This window comes from Gobius niger, assembly GCF_951799975.1.
Source record: "Gobius niger genome assembly, chromosome: 21".
Classification (NCBI taxonomy): Eukaryota; Metazoa; Chordata; class Actinopteri; order Gobiiformes; family Gobiidae; genus Gobius; species Gobius niger.
In genome coordinates, this window is record NC_136872.1 from 23,791,208 (window position 1) to 23,808,745 (window position 17,538).

Here is a 17,538-nt window from a genome sequence, read left to right on the forward strand (position 1 = left end):
CACAAAGCACAAAGCACAAAGCAACGCCACTCAGACAATAATTCACCAAGAGCTTGCGCCCCTCTGCGCCCCTCTGCGCCCCTCTGCGCCCCTCTGCGCCCCTCTGCGCCCCTCTGCGGCCCTCTGCGCCCCAGCAGTAGATCTGACTTAATGTCTTTGATACTGTCTGTCATGTCTGTGATTATGGACCAAAGACAAACTTGTCCTCTGTATTTGACCCGTCCTTCGACCCGTCAGGAGCAGTGGGACCCGTCTCCAGATGTGGAGTCAGTCAGGTGGTCAGAAACACCTGGCCGGAGGATTCACCTCCTGCACACGACCGCTCAAAAGTTTGGGATCACCTAAAGCAGGGCTGCCCAAACTTTTTGTCTCCGAGGCCAAAATAAAAAAGTCCCTCTGAGTCGCGGGCCAAACACGGCGATGTCAAGCACGAAAAACACATAAAACTGCAAATTATAAAGTTACTTTATTGTATTTACTGTTTATTTTTCAATTTGCATTTGATTCCATCTATGCAAATAACATGCTGTATCAAAACAAATGGTAACTATGGCAAAAGCCTAATTTTAGTAAAGCAAAATCAACAAATGTAGCAATTTGCACACAAAAAAACACCTGTATCTACATCACCTACTGTAACTTTACCTCACTCGCTCACTCAAAGAAAATGCCACATTCGATCATTTTGAAAGTGTCAGTTCAGCCTCAATTCTTTTATAAGTCAATTTTTAACATATACTGTTGTCGATGTAACAACCTCTGCAATAAAAGTTGACAAACTGTGACAACGCTCTGTTAAAGGAATAGGCCACCGTTTTTACATACTGAGATATGTTCTTACCTCACTTTAGCCGAGTTAATATATCCCCGTCTGGTCTTTGTCCGTGCGCTCTGTCACGCAAACGGAGCACATACGCAGCCTCTCCCACATGTCACATAGCTCCAAAAAAGCTCACGATAGAAGCTACCAAGCTCTTCCACGTGTTCCCTATTTAAATAAAGTTACGTGAAGTGTTTTCATGCGAAGTATATTTACCCAGAAATGTAGCATGTCGATTTTATAAGCAAATAAAAAGGGGGACTATATTGTGAGGCGTAATGATACGAGGAGCACAGCGTCCGCGCAGTAACTCCTAAAGACTCCCCCGCTCACTTCCGTCAATAACCTTTAGGAGTTACTGTGCGAACGTCGTGCTCCTGTATCATTACGCCTCACAATATAGTCCCCCTTTTTATTTGCTTATAAAATCGACATGTTACATTTCTGTGTAAATATACTTCGCATGAAAACACTTCACGTAACTTTATTTAAATAGGGAACACGTGGAAGAGCTTGGTAGCTTCTATAGTGAGCTTTTTTGGAGCTATGTGACATGTGGGAGAGGCTGCGTATGTGCTCCGTTTGCCTGGCAGAGCGCACGGACAAAGACCAGACGGGGATATATTAACCCGGCTAAAGTGAGCTAAGAACATATCTCAGTATGTAAAAACGGTGGCCTATTCCTTTAACTTTGTGAAAGGAGAGAAACAGCGCCCCCAATTTGACGCTGGTGGTCAAAAAGTGTACTGCACCGATATTTACCATTGAGAATGAATGGAAGGGAGTTAGTATTAACCACAGGCAGCGCAAAAGTAGGTCACCCTCTGGCGGACCAACGGAATTGTTTCGGCGGGCCAAATTTGGGCCTTTGGGCCCCCCTGACCTAAACTGTCCTTATTTTTGAAAGAAAAGCACAGATTTATTCAATGAGGAAAACGTCAAATTCATCAGAGACACAGTCCAGACACTGTTAATGTTGTGAAGCCGATTCTATCAGGAAACAGGTGATTTTAATGGAACCTCCACAGGTGCAGAGGTTCTAAAGGTTCTAAAGGTTCTAAAGGTGCATCTAAGGGTCACTGATGAGAGAATGACTTCAGGGGTCGCCGCGTGATCAGGCCCGGTAAATACGGACACATTAAAATGACTAGAATAGATTGAAATGAAACCGTCCGGACCGTCACTGAACCCGCCCCCGACGCGGCGGCACAAACAGACACTTTCAAGTCCCCGCCTCGGCTTTGTTCTCCTCCTTAATGCTTAAAACATTTACCCCGCGGCTCCCGGAGTCTCTGAGAAACCTCCATGACGCCCGACATCAAAGCCGGCCCCGCCCACGCCCGCCCGCTCGCGTCCCGGCCCGCCGATGCTTCCGAAACGTCCACGCACGCCGCTCCCAACGCCTGTTTTGGAATCGATAATGGCTCTGGTTGATGAGAAAAGCGGCCGCGCAGGAAGTGCAGCGGTTTGAGAAGAGCAGGTTTGGAAAGCAGCACAATGGCACCTTTGATCCGGTGCCCAAACCTTCAAAACCCCTCCGTGAGTCACAAAGCGCCCGAAAGGGAAATGCCGCCGATAATGGAGAAATAATGACGATGCCCGACCTGGAATCTGGTCCGATTTCCTCATTGGCGTTTGGGGAGTTCTTAAAGCAACAACAAAACAAAAACAGATCGAAGGCGTTTTTTTTTTGAGAGGCCGCGATTCTCAAATCTATTCGTAAAACCGTCACTTCTCTCTAGATCAGGTTTGTCCGGACCGTCTTCCACACAGAGAAGAAGAAGTGGGTGTGGCTTATCAGGGCGTGTGCAGTTAATGTCGTCAAAACAAAAACACGAGAACCTCTGGGATTCGATACGATACACGGCTGACGATAACGATGATCTCACGATACGCCGATACTGCGATAATCGATATATTGCACAAAGATAACCTACGATACATCACGATTTTTAAAAAAACATACCTCATATTACTCATCATTCATATGTGGCGGGAAAAGCTGCTCCAACCATAGAAACTTTTAAGACTGCCCTCTTGTTGTTTTGTACTTTTATATGGACTATATCGTGTGTAATAATCTGTGTGTGAAGCACTTTGGGGCCCAGTGTTGTTGTAAATGTGCGATACAAATAAAGATGAAGCTTTGTTTCCCTTTTTTCTGTGTCGATAAATGATCCCTGACTTACAGACTGAAGACGGGTCTAAAGATCTGACTCCATTTACATTTAAATGAACAAGAAACCACAGTCCTATTTAAAAAGGAATAAATCGAACCCAAATTAATCGTATCTATAAATAAAAAAACTATCCATCCATCCATTTTCTTCCACTTTATCCGGGGTTGGGTCACGGTGGCAGCATCCACGCACACCTCCTCCAGCTGTTCTGACCCGAGGCCACACCTCCTCCAGCTGTTCTGACCCGAGGCCACACCTCCTCCAGCTGTTCTGACCCCGAGGCCACACCAGGACACAGAGACATAGTCCCACCAGGGTGTCCTGGGTCTTCCATGAGGCCTTGTCCCAATAGGACATGCCTGGAACACCTCTCGGGGAGGCGGCCAGGGTCATTATATGGTATGTCATTGTATATAAGATACCATTATTTACTATTGAATTGTTTTTTTTCCTCACATTTCCTGCCTATGTTTCTAAGAGCTGAATGTAACATAAAAACTATCCGTCCATCCATCCATTTTCTTCCGCTTTATCCGGGGCCGGGTCGCGGGGGCAGCGTCTCAGCAGAGATGCCCAAACTTCCCGATCCCCACACACCTCCTCCAGCTGTTCTGACCCCGAGGCGACACCAGGCCAGCTCGGAGACATAGTCCCACCAGCGTGTCCTAGGTCTTCCACGAGGCCTTGTCCAACTAGGACATGCCTGGAACACCTCCCGCGGGAGGCGAAACAGATGCCCGAGCCTCCTCAGCTGCTGCTCTCGACGTGAAGGAGCAGCGACTCTACTCCGAGCTCCTCCCGGGTAACTGAGCTCCTCACCCGACCTCGAAGGGTGCGCCAAGCCACCCTGCGAAGGAAACTCATTTCGGCCGCTTGTATTCGCGATCTCGTCCTTTCGGTCATTACCCAAATCTCATGACCATAGGTGAGGGTGGGAACTCTCTCCAGGCTCAGCTCCCTCTTCACCACGACAGTCTCTCCGTCGCTCTAAAAACTATCATTAAAAGTAAATGATTTGTGAGACTGTGTTTGGTCCAAGTGCTTCAAACTGCAGTGCTGCCCCCTGCTGGTCTGACTGAAGCCTTGATCATTATCGGCCTCTATCGTTTACTGCTGCCTCATTAACATGCCTGACGTCGCTCATTAATAAGAATGAAAGTCATCAAAAGTATCGATATCGGAATAAAAAAAAGTATCGGTATCGCATCGTCCCGCAAAACATCGCAATATATCGGAAAATCAATATATTGTCACTCCTCGTGGAAAGAAAAAGGAAATCTTTAAATCCCCAAATCCCCAGTCTTTAAATAAATAATAATAATAATAAACTAATAAAGAGTTTTAAAGCAGCTCATCCGTCTGTGGAAACTCATGAAACAAACTCTCAAACTGTTCCTTTAACTTCCTTTTCTGAGCTGATGTTTTGACCTTTCCTGACCTCCATGGAGCACCTGCGCCTCAGCCCCCGACCTCTGACCCCTGACCCCACCTGCGTCTGTCGGAGTTTAACCCTCGCCGGGTCACGAGCGTGCACGTGGGGGTCCAGGAGCGTGCACGTGTGAGCTCAGAAACTCGACACACGTTAGGACATTGTTGAAACATGTGGGGGAGGAAAAAACTTACTAACGCCTTTAAAGGGATTTTTCTCATTTCCTAGTTATCCAGAGTGTTGCTGATTCAAGGAGATATTTTTTTTTCTAATTCAAGCAGTTCTTATGTTTGAAGAGTTTCGTGGCGCTAGGCTAGTGCAAGGCTAGTGCATTTCTATGGTATCAGCTAGCCTGCATTAAAAACAGTGTGACCCGCCCCACAGAGCACCTGAGGCAAATCACTTATAACACCAGACTAACCGTATACATGTCTGTGTCCATAGAATCATTTTAACCTCTTAACTCCCGCCTGGACCGAGAGGATCTTTTTTCTCACGTCATCAGATTTTTTTTCTATCATTTTTTTTTTGGGTATTCAACTCACTTTTGTCATTTTTTGTCATTTTTTTTGTCTTTTATTTTGTCTTTTTTATCACATTTTTGTCACTTTTTTGTCAATGTTTTCTCACTTTTTTGTCACATTTTTGTATTTTTTTGTCAATTTTTTGTCAATTTTTTATCACATTTTTGTCACATTTTTGTCACATTTTTATCATATTTCTGGTCAATTTTTAATCATATTTTTTGTCTTTTTTTTTTATCACATTTTAGTCACATTTTTGTCATTTTTTTGTCATTTTTTATCACATTTTTTGTCTTTTTAATCACATTTTTGTCACTTTTTTGTTACTTTTTTGCTGGATTTCTGTCATTTTTTTGCTGGATTTTTTTCGTTTTTTTTGCTGGACTTTTGTAATTTTTTTGCTGGATTTTTGTCATTTTTTTTGCTGGATTTTTGTCTTTTTTCCTGCTGGATTTTTGTCATTTTTTTGCTGGATTTTTGTCTTTTTTGGCTGGATTTTTGTCATTTTTTTGCTGGATTTTTGTCTTTTTTGGCTGGATTTTTGTCATTTTTTTGCTGGATTTTTGTCATTTTTCTGCTGGATTTTTGTCATTTTTTTTGCTGGATTTTTGTCTTTTTTCCTGCTGGATTTTTGTCATTTTTTTGCTGGATTTTTGTCTTTTTTGGCTGGATTTTTGTCATTTTTTTGCAGGATTTTTGTCATTTTTGTCGCTTTTTTGTTCACTTTTTTAGCTTTTTTTGTTGCGTTTTCATCCTCATTTTCTTCTCGTTTTTCGCCTCTGTTTTTTGAAGCTTTTACATTTGGAGAATCTGGAGAAAACATGTTCAGGTGGGAGTTAAGAGGTTAAAACAAAGCATACTCGACCTAAACTCCCTAGAAGTTGATGTCGGGAGGAAAGATCCACCAGTAATCCTGATCCTCCTCTCCCGGTTTGGTTTGTGCCGCCGTGCCCCCCCCCCCCTGCTGCATGTGCCCCCCCCCTGCTGCATGTGGCACAGGACAATAGCCCCATTGTGCGCCTGTTTGTTTTCACATCCGCACGGCTGGAACCGGGGGATAATTCGGACCAGAGGACGGACGGAGGGAAGAGGAGCAGCGCCGGCGAAGCGTGTCCAGACCTCGATCCGGGAGCGGCCGCGGCGACGCTAATCCGCGCTGTAATTAGCGGTTAGAGAAGCGGACCCCCCAGCTCTGGGTCACGCCGGGGCCGGCTCGAAGGACCACAGGGCAGGAGGAGGAGGAGGAGGAGGAAGGAACCAGGAGGAGTCAGGACGGAGGAGCCAGACCGGACTCACAAGGCCCACGACTTTCACAACAGATACGAAGAATTACTGTGTTTAAACCGTATTTACAAAACAAGGACCAGCTCTGGGGCTTTAAAGACCTCACTGTGGTCACGCCATTTTGTCCGAACGTCCAGAGAGACTCACGATTTCCCACAGTGCACTCTGAGGAGGAGCGAGCGGGTCGATACAGACAGAGGAGGGAAGAGGAGCTAGGGCTGTGCAATAGGGGTTATGCGCTAACGACTTCCGCAATCCGCTAATTGAGTAAACCACTTCCCGTCACCGTGTTATTTAATTTACCGATTTCATGAATTCAGCATAGCCTTCAGTGAAATATTCATACAACATGTGAAAATTGCATCCAGAGGTGTGCGTGTGTGTGTGTGTGTGTGTGAAAAGGCTTCAAAACAGGCTTAATGTATCTACAGAAGAACAGCTACAGCATATTAACAGTCCGGTTACATCAATAACGCGTCAGTTTGAAGTCTTCTGTTGGATATACTTTATTAAAACTGGCTCTTGTGTATTGTTTGTGATTACAGACGATGCAAATACACGTCCGTGGGCAGTACATGAATTTAAATAAAGTGCGTCGGGTGAGGCGGCTACGGGCCCACAAGCGTTAGCATTCAATAAATACGCGACTTTTACTCCTGGAATCTCTCGTTTGAGCAGCGAAGAATTTGTAGCTCTACGTAGTGGAGCTATTTCGACCCGTTTTCCAATGTGTAAAACAAGTGACAGTGTTTTCAGCTGCTAAAAAGTTCTTGCTCCTATTAAATAACACGGTGACCGGAAGTGGTTTACTCACTTATCGGAATGCGGAAGTCGTTAGCGCATAAGCCCTATTAATCAAAATTCGATTACGATTTCGATTATTACACTAGACGATCACAAAAATAGCATAATCGAGAACAAACGATTATTATTAAGGATGCCCTCCCACTCGTCCATCCAAAGTTTCCAAAAGTCCGTTTGTGTGCGCGTCTGATCAGCTGAAACACCAGCGCAGCCTGACAGAACTGTAAATAATATCGTACTAATATTTTTATACCTAACTCTTGAGATAACGCCACTGTTCAGAGCTCACCTTGTGCTGAAGGAGAACAGCTGTTTTAGAAGCCTCCACATCCTTTACTCAGGCCCTGGTTTTGTTTAGTAGAAAAGTCTAAAACTCTTCTTCAGGAGCATCAACGGAGCTCAAACAAACTCTTATTACTTCATGCAGCTGAGATGATTGTTTCTGTTCCCTTCACATTTCACGAGCTAAAGGCTCAGGCTTTGGTTTGACATAAAAACATTAGCGCTGAGTGATGATGTCATCAGGCCGCGCCGCTCTGTTGGACAGGTGTGAGGGCTGGCCAGCAGGGGGCAGGTGTCCCTATTCACCTTATTCCGCCCCGCCCACTTTCCGCCCCTCTTTTTGCGTTATCTCGGCACCTCGTTCTCCAGACACTTCCGGTCGAGCGCGAAGCTCCGTTTTAACGGAGAACGAGGGAAAATATTCTCCGCTCAAATCTGACGTTTAGTCGATTGTGTAAAATGTCCGATGTTCATTTGCACCGACATGTCGACACAGCGTTTCTCTGCGCGGCCTGAAAACGGCTTTGTTTTCGTGTAGTGACTGACTTTATGTGGACTTCTCCAGCCCCATGTTAACACATAGGAGAAAAGGGGCACTATTCATGGCGGCGCCCACGCGAACGTCCGGAATAAGGTGAATAGGATTAGTTTAGAAACGTTAACATAAAAAAAAAAAATGTTTTTATTGTCCAAAGATAATGTAGTCCATAGTTGTTTTTTAAAATAATAAAAATGAATAAATAAAATAAAGATTTTTTTTTAAAGCAACAAATAATCGATTGAATAATCGTGATTTAAATTATTACTAAAATAATTGTGATAATTGTTTTTTCTATTATCGAGCAGCCCTAAGAGGAGCTACATAATTTACTCAGATCAGACTAAAACGTCTCAACTTATAAAGCGCTTTTCCACCTTAGGCCCAAAGCGCTTTACAGCAGGAACCACTCGCCCATTCAGACACCAGAGTACACAGAAAAAAGTACTAAGTAACAGTAAGAAGTTAAATATTCAGGATTCAGTCGTGACATAAATGATGAGAAACAAATCATGTAAAAATCCGAGATGATGAACGATAACGTGTTATCGCAGATTTAGTTATTATCACCCTGCAAAAAGTATCTCTTGGAACATGGAAAAAAATCATATTTTACAGTAACTTTACCATGGTCTGTGTGAATACTGGATTCTGATTGGTTGGTGCATTATTTTAGTCCGGTAGTTAAATCACTGGGATGTCACTCCGCTGTGGCGTCGCCATAGCAACGCATGACACAGCTGAATCAGATAAAGGCGTAATTAGTGACTGACAGGAACGTATGAGATGGATTTTGTGTTTGCTAAATGTTTGTAGAGGAGAGTGAGCAGCTAGGTTAGCTACTGTTAATAACATATGAGCTTTACATTTCTATTGAAAACGGTTAAGGCTATTCATGATTTTCAGGCGTACATAAAATGATCCTGCATTGAAGCATCTTTGTCTGGATTAGTAAAGTCAAACATAAAAGTTTCAGTTGGGGGGGCCAGACTTAAATTAATTAAATGGGGACTGCGGATGGAAAATAGCTGCTGAGCTACATCTGGTACAAACCATCTCCTCTTGTAAAGACTAATGGTTCTGTACATTGTCCCTGTTTCGATAAATAATGATAAAAAAATCAAGGTGTGACAAACGTCCTCAGAACTCCAGGGTGAGATTCCAATAAAGGAACAAATTTTTTTTCTGAAGAATAAAGTTCACGAAACTCAAAGTACATTTATTTATTGCGTCACATTAAGAGGATTTACTCTGTGGAGCAAGAAACTGTTATTTAAGTAAAAGTGTGTGTGTGGAGTCCATCCCTGATCCTTCAGCGCCCTCTACAGGACAGAAGTGAGCACCTCGTTCTGCAGCGTTTAAAGTCAAACTCAGAGCTTTTTAATTTCATGCGAACGCTTTAATAAACACAAAAAGATAATTGTCTCAACCGACGACAAAACGAAACAAAACACTTCCATTATTCATGTTTTCACCATTTCTTCCATATTATTCCCTCTTTTCTGATCATTATTATTATCAGCTTGAATCTTCCTGAAAAAAGCTCAAGCTGAGTCTGTCCAGAGACGAGGAGAGGAGGACAGAAGAGGAGAGAGAGGAGAGAGAAGAGAGAAGAGAGAAGAGAGGAGGAGAGGAGGACAGAAGGCAACAGAGAAGAAGAAGACCAGGGGGAAAAGGGAGGACCTGAGCGGGTGAGGAGAGGAGGAGGAGGAGAGGAGGAGAGAGAGGGAGAGAGGAGGAGAGAGAGGGAGAGAGGAGGAGGAGAGAGAGGGAGAGGGAGGAGGAGGAGAGAGAGGAGAGAGGAGGAGAGAGAGGAGAGAGGAGGAGGAGAGAGAGGGAAAGGGGTAAGACGAGGAGAGAAGAAGAGAGAGAGGGAGAGAGAAGAGGAGGAAAGAGGAGAAGAAAGGAGGAGAGAGGAGGAGAGAGAAGAGAGAGAGGAGGAGAGAGGAGAGAAGAGGAGGAGAGAGAGGGAAAGGGGTAAGACGAGGAGAGAAGAAGAGAGAGAGGAGGAGGAGAGAGAGGAGAGAGAGGAGGAGAGAGAAGAGAGAGGGAGAGAGGAGGAGGAGAGAGAGGAGAGAGGAGGAGAGAGGAGAGAAGAGGAGGAGAGAGAGGGAAAGGGGTAAGACGAGGAGAGAAGAAGAGAGAGAGGGAGAGAGAAGAGGAGGAAAGAGGAGAAGAAAGGAGGAGAGAGGAGGAGGGAGGAGGAGGGGAGGACACAGACCAACGGCGGCTCCATGTGATGTTTCTGTCCTTGTCCCACAGCGCCCCCTGCTGTCCCTGTCCCACAGCTCCCCCTGCTGCCCCTGTCCCACAGCTCCCCCTGCTGTCCCTGTCCCACAGCGCCCCCTGCTGCCCCTGTCCCACAGCGCCCCCTGCTGCCCCTGTCCCACAGCTCCCCCTGCTGTCCCTGTCCCACAGCGCCCCCTGCTGCCCCTGTCCCACAGCGCCCCCTGCTGCAGTACCTGTCTCATGGCGGTCTCCCCGATCTTGTCCGAGTGCTTGCGGATGCTCTCCAGGAAGTCCCTCAGCTGGGCCATGGCCGTGTCTCGGATCTGCGAGCGCAGTTTGGGGATGTTCTGCGTCATGATGGAGCAGAAGCGGTACTGTCCCGCCCGGGGCAGGCAGGTCCGCTCCAGCTGCTCCAGCGTCCGCAGCGCCGGGTAGTACCTGCGGGCCAGGGATGGATTTTCACTACATGCTATTGGGTGGTTTTCCAGCTATCCTTCACATCGTAAACATTTTACAACGGTAGTTTCTCTTTCTCAAAACGATTGCGGTGTGGTGTACCTCAGGGCAGCTGTTTAGGGCCCTTACTTTTTTCACGACCTGCCATTGGTGTTGGATCATGCTAAAGCTGTGACGTATGCAGATGACACCACGATATACAGTGCCTCTCAAAAGTACTCATACACCCTGGACTTTTGCACATTTTGTCATGTTTACAATGCTAAACATAAAGATTTTATTTTGATTTTTTTACTGAACGTTCACACACAAGTAACCGACAACTGTGAAGTGAAAGCATAAGTATTCATACAGCATTTTCTGAGTGCATTAAATTGCCTTTAAAACATTCCTCATGACTCCAGAATGTTCACACCTTGGCCTAACGGTTAAATAAAGGCCACCTGTGGTCACTGAACACAGGTGGCCTTTTTCTTTTTTTCTCATGCAAACAAACTAGTGTTGAACACATCCAAAACAAAAAGCATTATACTGGGATCTAGTTGGAAACTAAAGGAAAAACCACAATTGGCTTGTTGCGCGGTGTGGCTATGCTAGCTCCTCTGACCTGAAGGTGTGAGCGCCTGGACTTCCTGTCTGTTTTCTTTTCCTGGAATAATAATCATATTTTCTAAAGATTATGTTGTGGGCGGTGAGTTCCCGGTCGATGATCATTTATTGAGTTCGAATCATGAAGTTGAGATCAGAGACGCCTGTGATCATGAAGGATTGAGAGTTTGTCTTGAAGCTAAAGGCTAACATGCTATGAAAATATATATAAAGGCACTATTTCAAGTTGCGTAAAGCATTAACCCCTTAACTCCCACCTGAACCGAGCACGTTTTCTCGACGAAAACAATGATGGAAAAGTGGCAAAAATGTCACAAGAAATTGACAAAAAATTGACGAAAAATTGACAAAAAAATGACGAAAAATTGACAAAAAATTGACAAAAAATTGACGAAAAATTGACAAAAAATTGACAAAAAATGGACGAAAAATTGATGAAAAATGACAAAAATGTGATAACAATGTGATAAAAATTTGACAAAAATGTGACAAAAAAAATTACAAAAATGTGATAAATTGACGAAAAAATGAAAAAAAAAAAAAAAAAAGTGACCAAAAAGTGACAAAAATGATGGGGAAAAAAATCTGATGACGTGAGGAAAAAGATCCTCTCGGTTTAGGCGGGAGTTAAGAGTTTAAATTAGCCTTTAGCTTCAAGACAAACTCTGATCCTTATAAACATAAACGTCTCGTCTATAGAAATATTTCTACCAGGAACTCACTGGTCTAAGCTAATCTTAATGGAAATGAATACGAACAGGAAGTACTCGCGCCCACAGCTTCAGCTCAGAGGAACTAGCGTAGCCACATTGTGCAACAAGCCGATTAGATCAGTCGATGGCACAGTGATCGCTCAAGTAGAAGAAACCAAACTTCTGGGAGTCATTATGGACAGCAGACTGAAGTGGTCCGAGCATATTGATCGTACTGTTGCCGTCATGGGAAGAGAGTCAGCGGTTATCAGAAGATGCTCAAATTATTTAAGCCAAAAATGTTCTTTCACTAGTGCTCAAGACCATTGTTCTGCCCCATTTACATCACTGCCCAATGGTTTGGTCCAGAGCCTCCGAAAGAGACACTGAGAAGATACAGTTAGTGCAAAATAAGGCGGCACGTCTCGCGCTACGGTGCTCAAAATATACAAATATTCAAAGGTTCGCACAAACTTTAGGCTGGACATGGGTGAAGAACAGACTGCACTTTGCCCTTCTTTGCTTCTTTAAAAAGATTCTTGTGTTAAAACTCCCTAAGGTTTTGTATGATGTACTTGTATTCAGTTGCTCCAAACATAAGTTTAACACAAGACACGCAGTAAATGGTCCTTTTACTCTTCCATCGTGTAAAACCCAGACTGGACAGAAGGCTGTTCTGTTCAGAGGAATGAACTCCTGGAACTCTCTGCCTAAAGACATGTCTAACATTGCAGACATGAACATTTTTAAAAAGACTCTGTTGTCACACTGCAACAAATGTAATATGTTGTAATTGTGTATTTATATCTTTATGCTGTTGTGATCTATGTATGAAAATGTGATTTTATAATCTGGACCCCAGGAGGACTAGCCATTGTCAAGGGCAATGGCTAATGGGGATCTTAATAAACAAACACAACAAACAAGTCCAGGGCATTTCAGACGAGACGATGTCATTGTTTTAGAAGAAAAGTTTGAATCGGTGCCAGTTTGAATCTGATTTAATGATTTTTAATGACATTTGAGGCTTTAGTTTTGGCACGTTTGTTCAGAACTCTGACTTTCTCCTCTCACTGCTCCACTTCCTGATCTAAACCTGTTTTCTCTTCCTGTGCTGTGTCTCCCTCTAGTGGCCGAAATGATCCCTGACCAATAAACTCCCTCTTCTTCTTCTTCTTCCTCACTCTGAGCTGCAGTAATAAAAAACAAACAACAACAGAAGTAAAAACAGGAATCTCAGCTGTACCTTTTGTCCCTCATTTGCTCCTGTAGTCGGCTGTACATCTCCAGGACTGAAAGACAAAAAGGATTTGAAAGAGCGCGTGTTGTGAGCACATCTGTATCGATTAAAACCTCTTCACGGACAGATGTTTGTACCTGGGAGGCAGTGTGTGAGTTTGTCGATGGTGGAGGCGATGTTCCTCTGCTGGACCCGGCACTGCTGCAGCTCCTCCATCGACGTCATCAACTGCAGGAAACAGCGTTAAATACTTTCACTCTGAAGAACTGCAGTAATCCGGCCGAGTGATCACGGAGGCCTGGATTACTGCGTGAAAGAGCCAAAGGATGAACCTCTAAACCCCAGAACATCTTCTCCAGCTCCACTTTGCCAAAATCAAAAGCTTCTTGAAAAAAAGCCTCAAAACATCGTCTACAGTGGCATGAAACTTTACACCAGTGTCCAAAATGACACCAGTCTAACGATATGACAAGGCCCAGCCCCGAATAAAACATGGATCCATTTAAAACCCTGGTGAACCTCTTAACCCCCGCCTGAACCCAGCACATCTTCTCCATTGTGGCTTTACCTAAATCAAAAAGCTTCTTGGAAAAAGTTAACCTGGCTAACACCAGACTGCTGTGTGCGCTCGAATCATTTGGAACTGCACAGCAGCCTGGGGACCATGGCTGAAACATTCACATGGATTTGGGACCAATCAGAACGAGGAGGGACGGCGAGACGATGACGAGCTTTTCGATATACGGAAGCTTGTAGTTTATTTATGGATTTTAAAAAAACACGTTTATTTACGGATCCAACATGACAGCAGCAGACGCGATGGTATTTTTCGATCAAGCTTTAGACCTTGTTCTAAATAGTTTAGCTCAAAAGTTTACAGCGGGTACAACATACGTCGTCTGGCTGTGGCCTCGTGCAGACGCATGACAGACTTTCGTATCGCCCAATAAACGAGTATGCACGATCGTAAACCACACCTCTCCTACGAGAACATGAATTGGTGTCCCCAGACTAAACATCACTTGTGATTTTAGTGACATATTATCAACAAAAATAAAAGGAAAACGAGGATAAAAATGACAAAAGTCCCAAAAAAGCAATGAAAAAGTGAAAAAAAACCTGACGACACGATTGTGATCATTTTTGTAGGTCTTAGCTTTCAAATGAAGCGTCTAGAAGATGCTTTTAGATTTGGGTAAAACTGAACTGTACTTGGTTAAAGGGTCTATCTCATGCCAAATATACTTTTTGGAGCTTTTATCCATGTTGTTTTACTACTTCCTTCTCAAAAACACCCAGAATGTTTTTTGCTTCATTCACACAGTTCTCACAATCCTCCTGAATCCTGCTCTGAGCAGCTGCTCCGCCTCTGCTGGAAAACACTGAGCTGTGACTCTGATGTTTTTGACATCAGAGTCAAACAGGAAGAGCCCGACGTCTGTAATGTAAAGCCTTAGGCCTGATTTTAATTTATGAAACTGCTTTTTCATTATTTCTGTTGTAAGAAAGAAAGAAATTTAAAAAAAGGTCAGCGCTGCACCTGCAGATAAAACAAACTCACAAACTCACCCCCTGAGCATCGGAACAGACGTCATGTTTCTCTGAAAGTTGTGAAGAAGAAGCTCTTTCTAACCTGCTCTGGACACGCCTGTTCTTTATTCTTACCTAACGATAATGTCACGGAGAAAAGAAAGTTTGGCTGCAAGGACTTTGTTCAACCTTCCTAAAGAAGAGGCCACTCGCCAGAAGATGGAATTTCTTTCCAGGATTCGGCGACTTTCACCAAAATAGTGTTTTTCTGTGACTGTCTCTGATGGAGTGTGTGTTAGCATGTGTGCTAGCATGTGTGTTAGCGCGTGTGCTAGCATGTGTGTTAGCATGTGTGTTAGCATGTGTGTTAGCATGTGTGCTAGCATGTGTGTTAGCGCGTGTGTTAGCGCGTGTGTTAGCATGTGTGTTAGCATGTGTGTTAGCGCGTGTGTTAGCGCGTGTGTTAGCGCGTGTGTTAGCATGTGTGTTAGCATGTGTGTTAGCATGTGTGTTAGCATGTGTGTTAGCGCGTGTGTTAGCGCGTGTGTTAGCGCGTGTGTTAGCGCGTGTGTTAGCGCGTGTGTTAGCGCGTGTGTTCCTACGAAGCTGTGTTGCAAATGTCAACTCCTTCTAACTGCATTGTGAAGTAACTTCACTTATTATTATATTATTATAATAATATGTTTATAATTCTACTTCTGTTAAAGTTGTATGGGTGGAGAGAGGGAGTTAACTGAATCCAAGCGTCTCCTCTTCTGGGTGGGAAAATTACCCCAAGAAAATACTTATATTTCTCATAAAAATGAGTACTCCATAGTGGTAGAGGTACAACATATCATATAAAGCCTGTACTTTCCTCTGGATATTATGACACAGATCCTTTAGGGCGGGGTAAGAGCTTAACCAGTTCCTCACTGAAGTTCCCCCACAGAGTTAAAGCTGAAGAGCCTGAACGCCTCACCTGTTTGCCGTCCTCCTGCAGATGCCGGTTGGTCTCAGTCACTTGGCTCTGGAATCACAAAAGCGTGAGAACCACACGTGCTTCTGCGGCGTTAAGTCCTCGCTCTCGTACCTTGAGCTTGAGCGCCTCGCCGCGCACTTTGAGCAGCTCCGTGATGGAGTCCACGAAGCCCTGGAAGTGGTGGTTGCACATCTTCTCGATCTCGCGGTCGTGGTTCCGGATCCGGGCGTCCAGTTTCTCCATGAAGAGGCCATGCTCCTGCCCGTCGTACACCGAGCTGCGGAGACACAGACGGAAAGATGAAACAAGAAAATAAAACACTAACTCTAGTTACTCTGAATTTATGTCACTTTTTTGTTGAATTTTTGTCACATTTTTGTCACATCTTTGTTGAATTTCTGATGATTTTTTTGTCACATTTTTGTTGAATTTTTGTCACATTTTTGTTGAATTTTTGTCACATTTTTGGTGAATTTTTGTCACTTTTTTGTTGAATTTTTTATGATTTTTTTGTCACATTTTTGGTGAATTTTTGTCACATTTTTGGTGAATTTTTGTCACATTTTTGGTGAATTTTTGATGATTTTTTTGTCACATTTTTGTTGAATTTTTGTCACATTGTCGTCACATTTTTGTCACTTTTTGGTTGAATTTTTGATGAATTTTTGTCACATTTTTGGTGAATTTTTGTCACATTTTTGATGAATTTTTGTCACATTTTTGGTGAATTTTTGTCACATTTTTGGTTGAATTTTTGTCACATTTTTGTCACTTTTTGGTTGAATTTTTGTCACATTTTTGGTGAATTTTTGTCACTTTTTGGTTGAATTTTTGTCACATTTTTGTCACTTTTTGGCTGAATTTATGTCACATCTTTGTTGAATTTTTGATGATTTTTTGCCACATTTTTGTCACTTTTTGGTTGAATTTTTGTCACATTTTGGTTGAATTTTTTTGGTTGAATTTTTGTCACATTTTTGTTGAACTCTAGACTCTAGATTTCAGCCTCTAGACAGGCTGAAATGGGCTAATTCTGAACACAAACTGATTAAACTCCAGATGTTATCACCACTGGATTCTTATTCTCTGGTTCTCTGGTTGTCACCCGTTCCCCGGCGTCTCCTTTGTGTCCGTCTTTGGCCTCTTCCTGCCCCACACCTGTGTCCCGCCGCGTCCTGTTCCTGAAGGAAACCAGGCGAACAATAGGACGAGAGCGAGGCCTCGGATCAACACAAACAAACCCCAGGCTGGAGAAATAAACCTTTAACACACGGATGGAGATGGAGAAGAGACTGGCTTAAACGATGAAAGTAAATATAAGCCGGTCATTCCACGTCAAAGCCACAAATCCCTCCTGCTCCATTTTGTATTTTATTGTTTTTTTGTTTTTAAAGGGGGGGTATTATGCAAAATGGACTTTTTCAAGCTTTCCATCATGTTATTCTGTCATTCCCTCATTAAAAACATGCCTGAAGTGTTGCCTTGGCACATTCACGTATTTTTGAGTAATCTGTAAAAACTCTGATGGCGGCCATTTTAGGGATAGGTTTGCCTGAGTCCTCCTAGGAACGCCCCCACCTCCTGGAGACGCCTCCGAGCCGAGTAACCAACCACTGCTCCTCAGCAGAACCCCCTCCCCACTGATGCCACAGACAGCGTGTGGAGGGGGCGTGTCGGAAAGGCTCAGAGGTTCTTAAAGAGACAGAGGCCTATTTCAAGACATTCACTACAGCCATTTTGAGAGAGCAATTTTATACAAGGCAGTTATTCTAGTTTACTCCATTTACATTTGCTATGGGATTGAAAAAAGCAGAATACCCCCTCTTTAATCTTGGGCATAGGGCAGGTTTTTAATCATTATCTTATGACTGAACCAAACTTTGCTTTGGGCCAGCGGTTCTCAGCTGGTTTGGCATCGGGTCCATCACCATCAATGACTCCGACTTCGGCTGGCTACTAT

General features: G+C 43.8%; 1 protein-coding gene across 1 annotated transcript in view; it reads right to left on the minus strand.

Annotated features, from left to right (window-relative positions):
• exoc6b (exocyst complex component 6B) overlaps positions 1 to 17,538 on the minus strand; it is a 134,285-nt gene that overhangs the window by 108,043 nt on the left and 8,704 nt on the right. Inside the window, exons 2-6 of the mRNA XM_079579994.1 lie at positions 15,690 to 15,855; positions 15,579 to 15,626; positions 13,225 to 13,315; positions 13,094 to 13,139; positions 10,324 to 10,528 (exon numbers count right to left, since the gene is read on the minus strand). Of these exons, the coding sequence (XP_079436120.1) occupies positions 10,324 to 10,528; positions 13,094 to 13,139; positions 13,225 to 13,315; positions 15,579 to 15,626; positions 15,690 to 15,855 (556 nt within the window). The remainder of the gene's footprint in view (positions 1 to 10,323; positions 10,529 to 13,093; positions 13,140 to 13,224; positions 13,316 to 15,578; positions 15,627 to 15,689; positions 15,856 to 17,538) is intronic.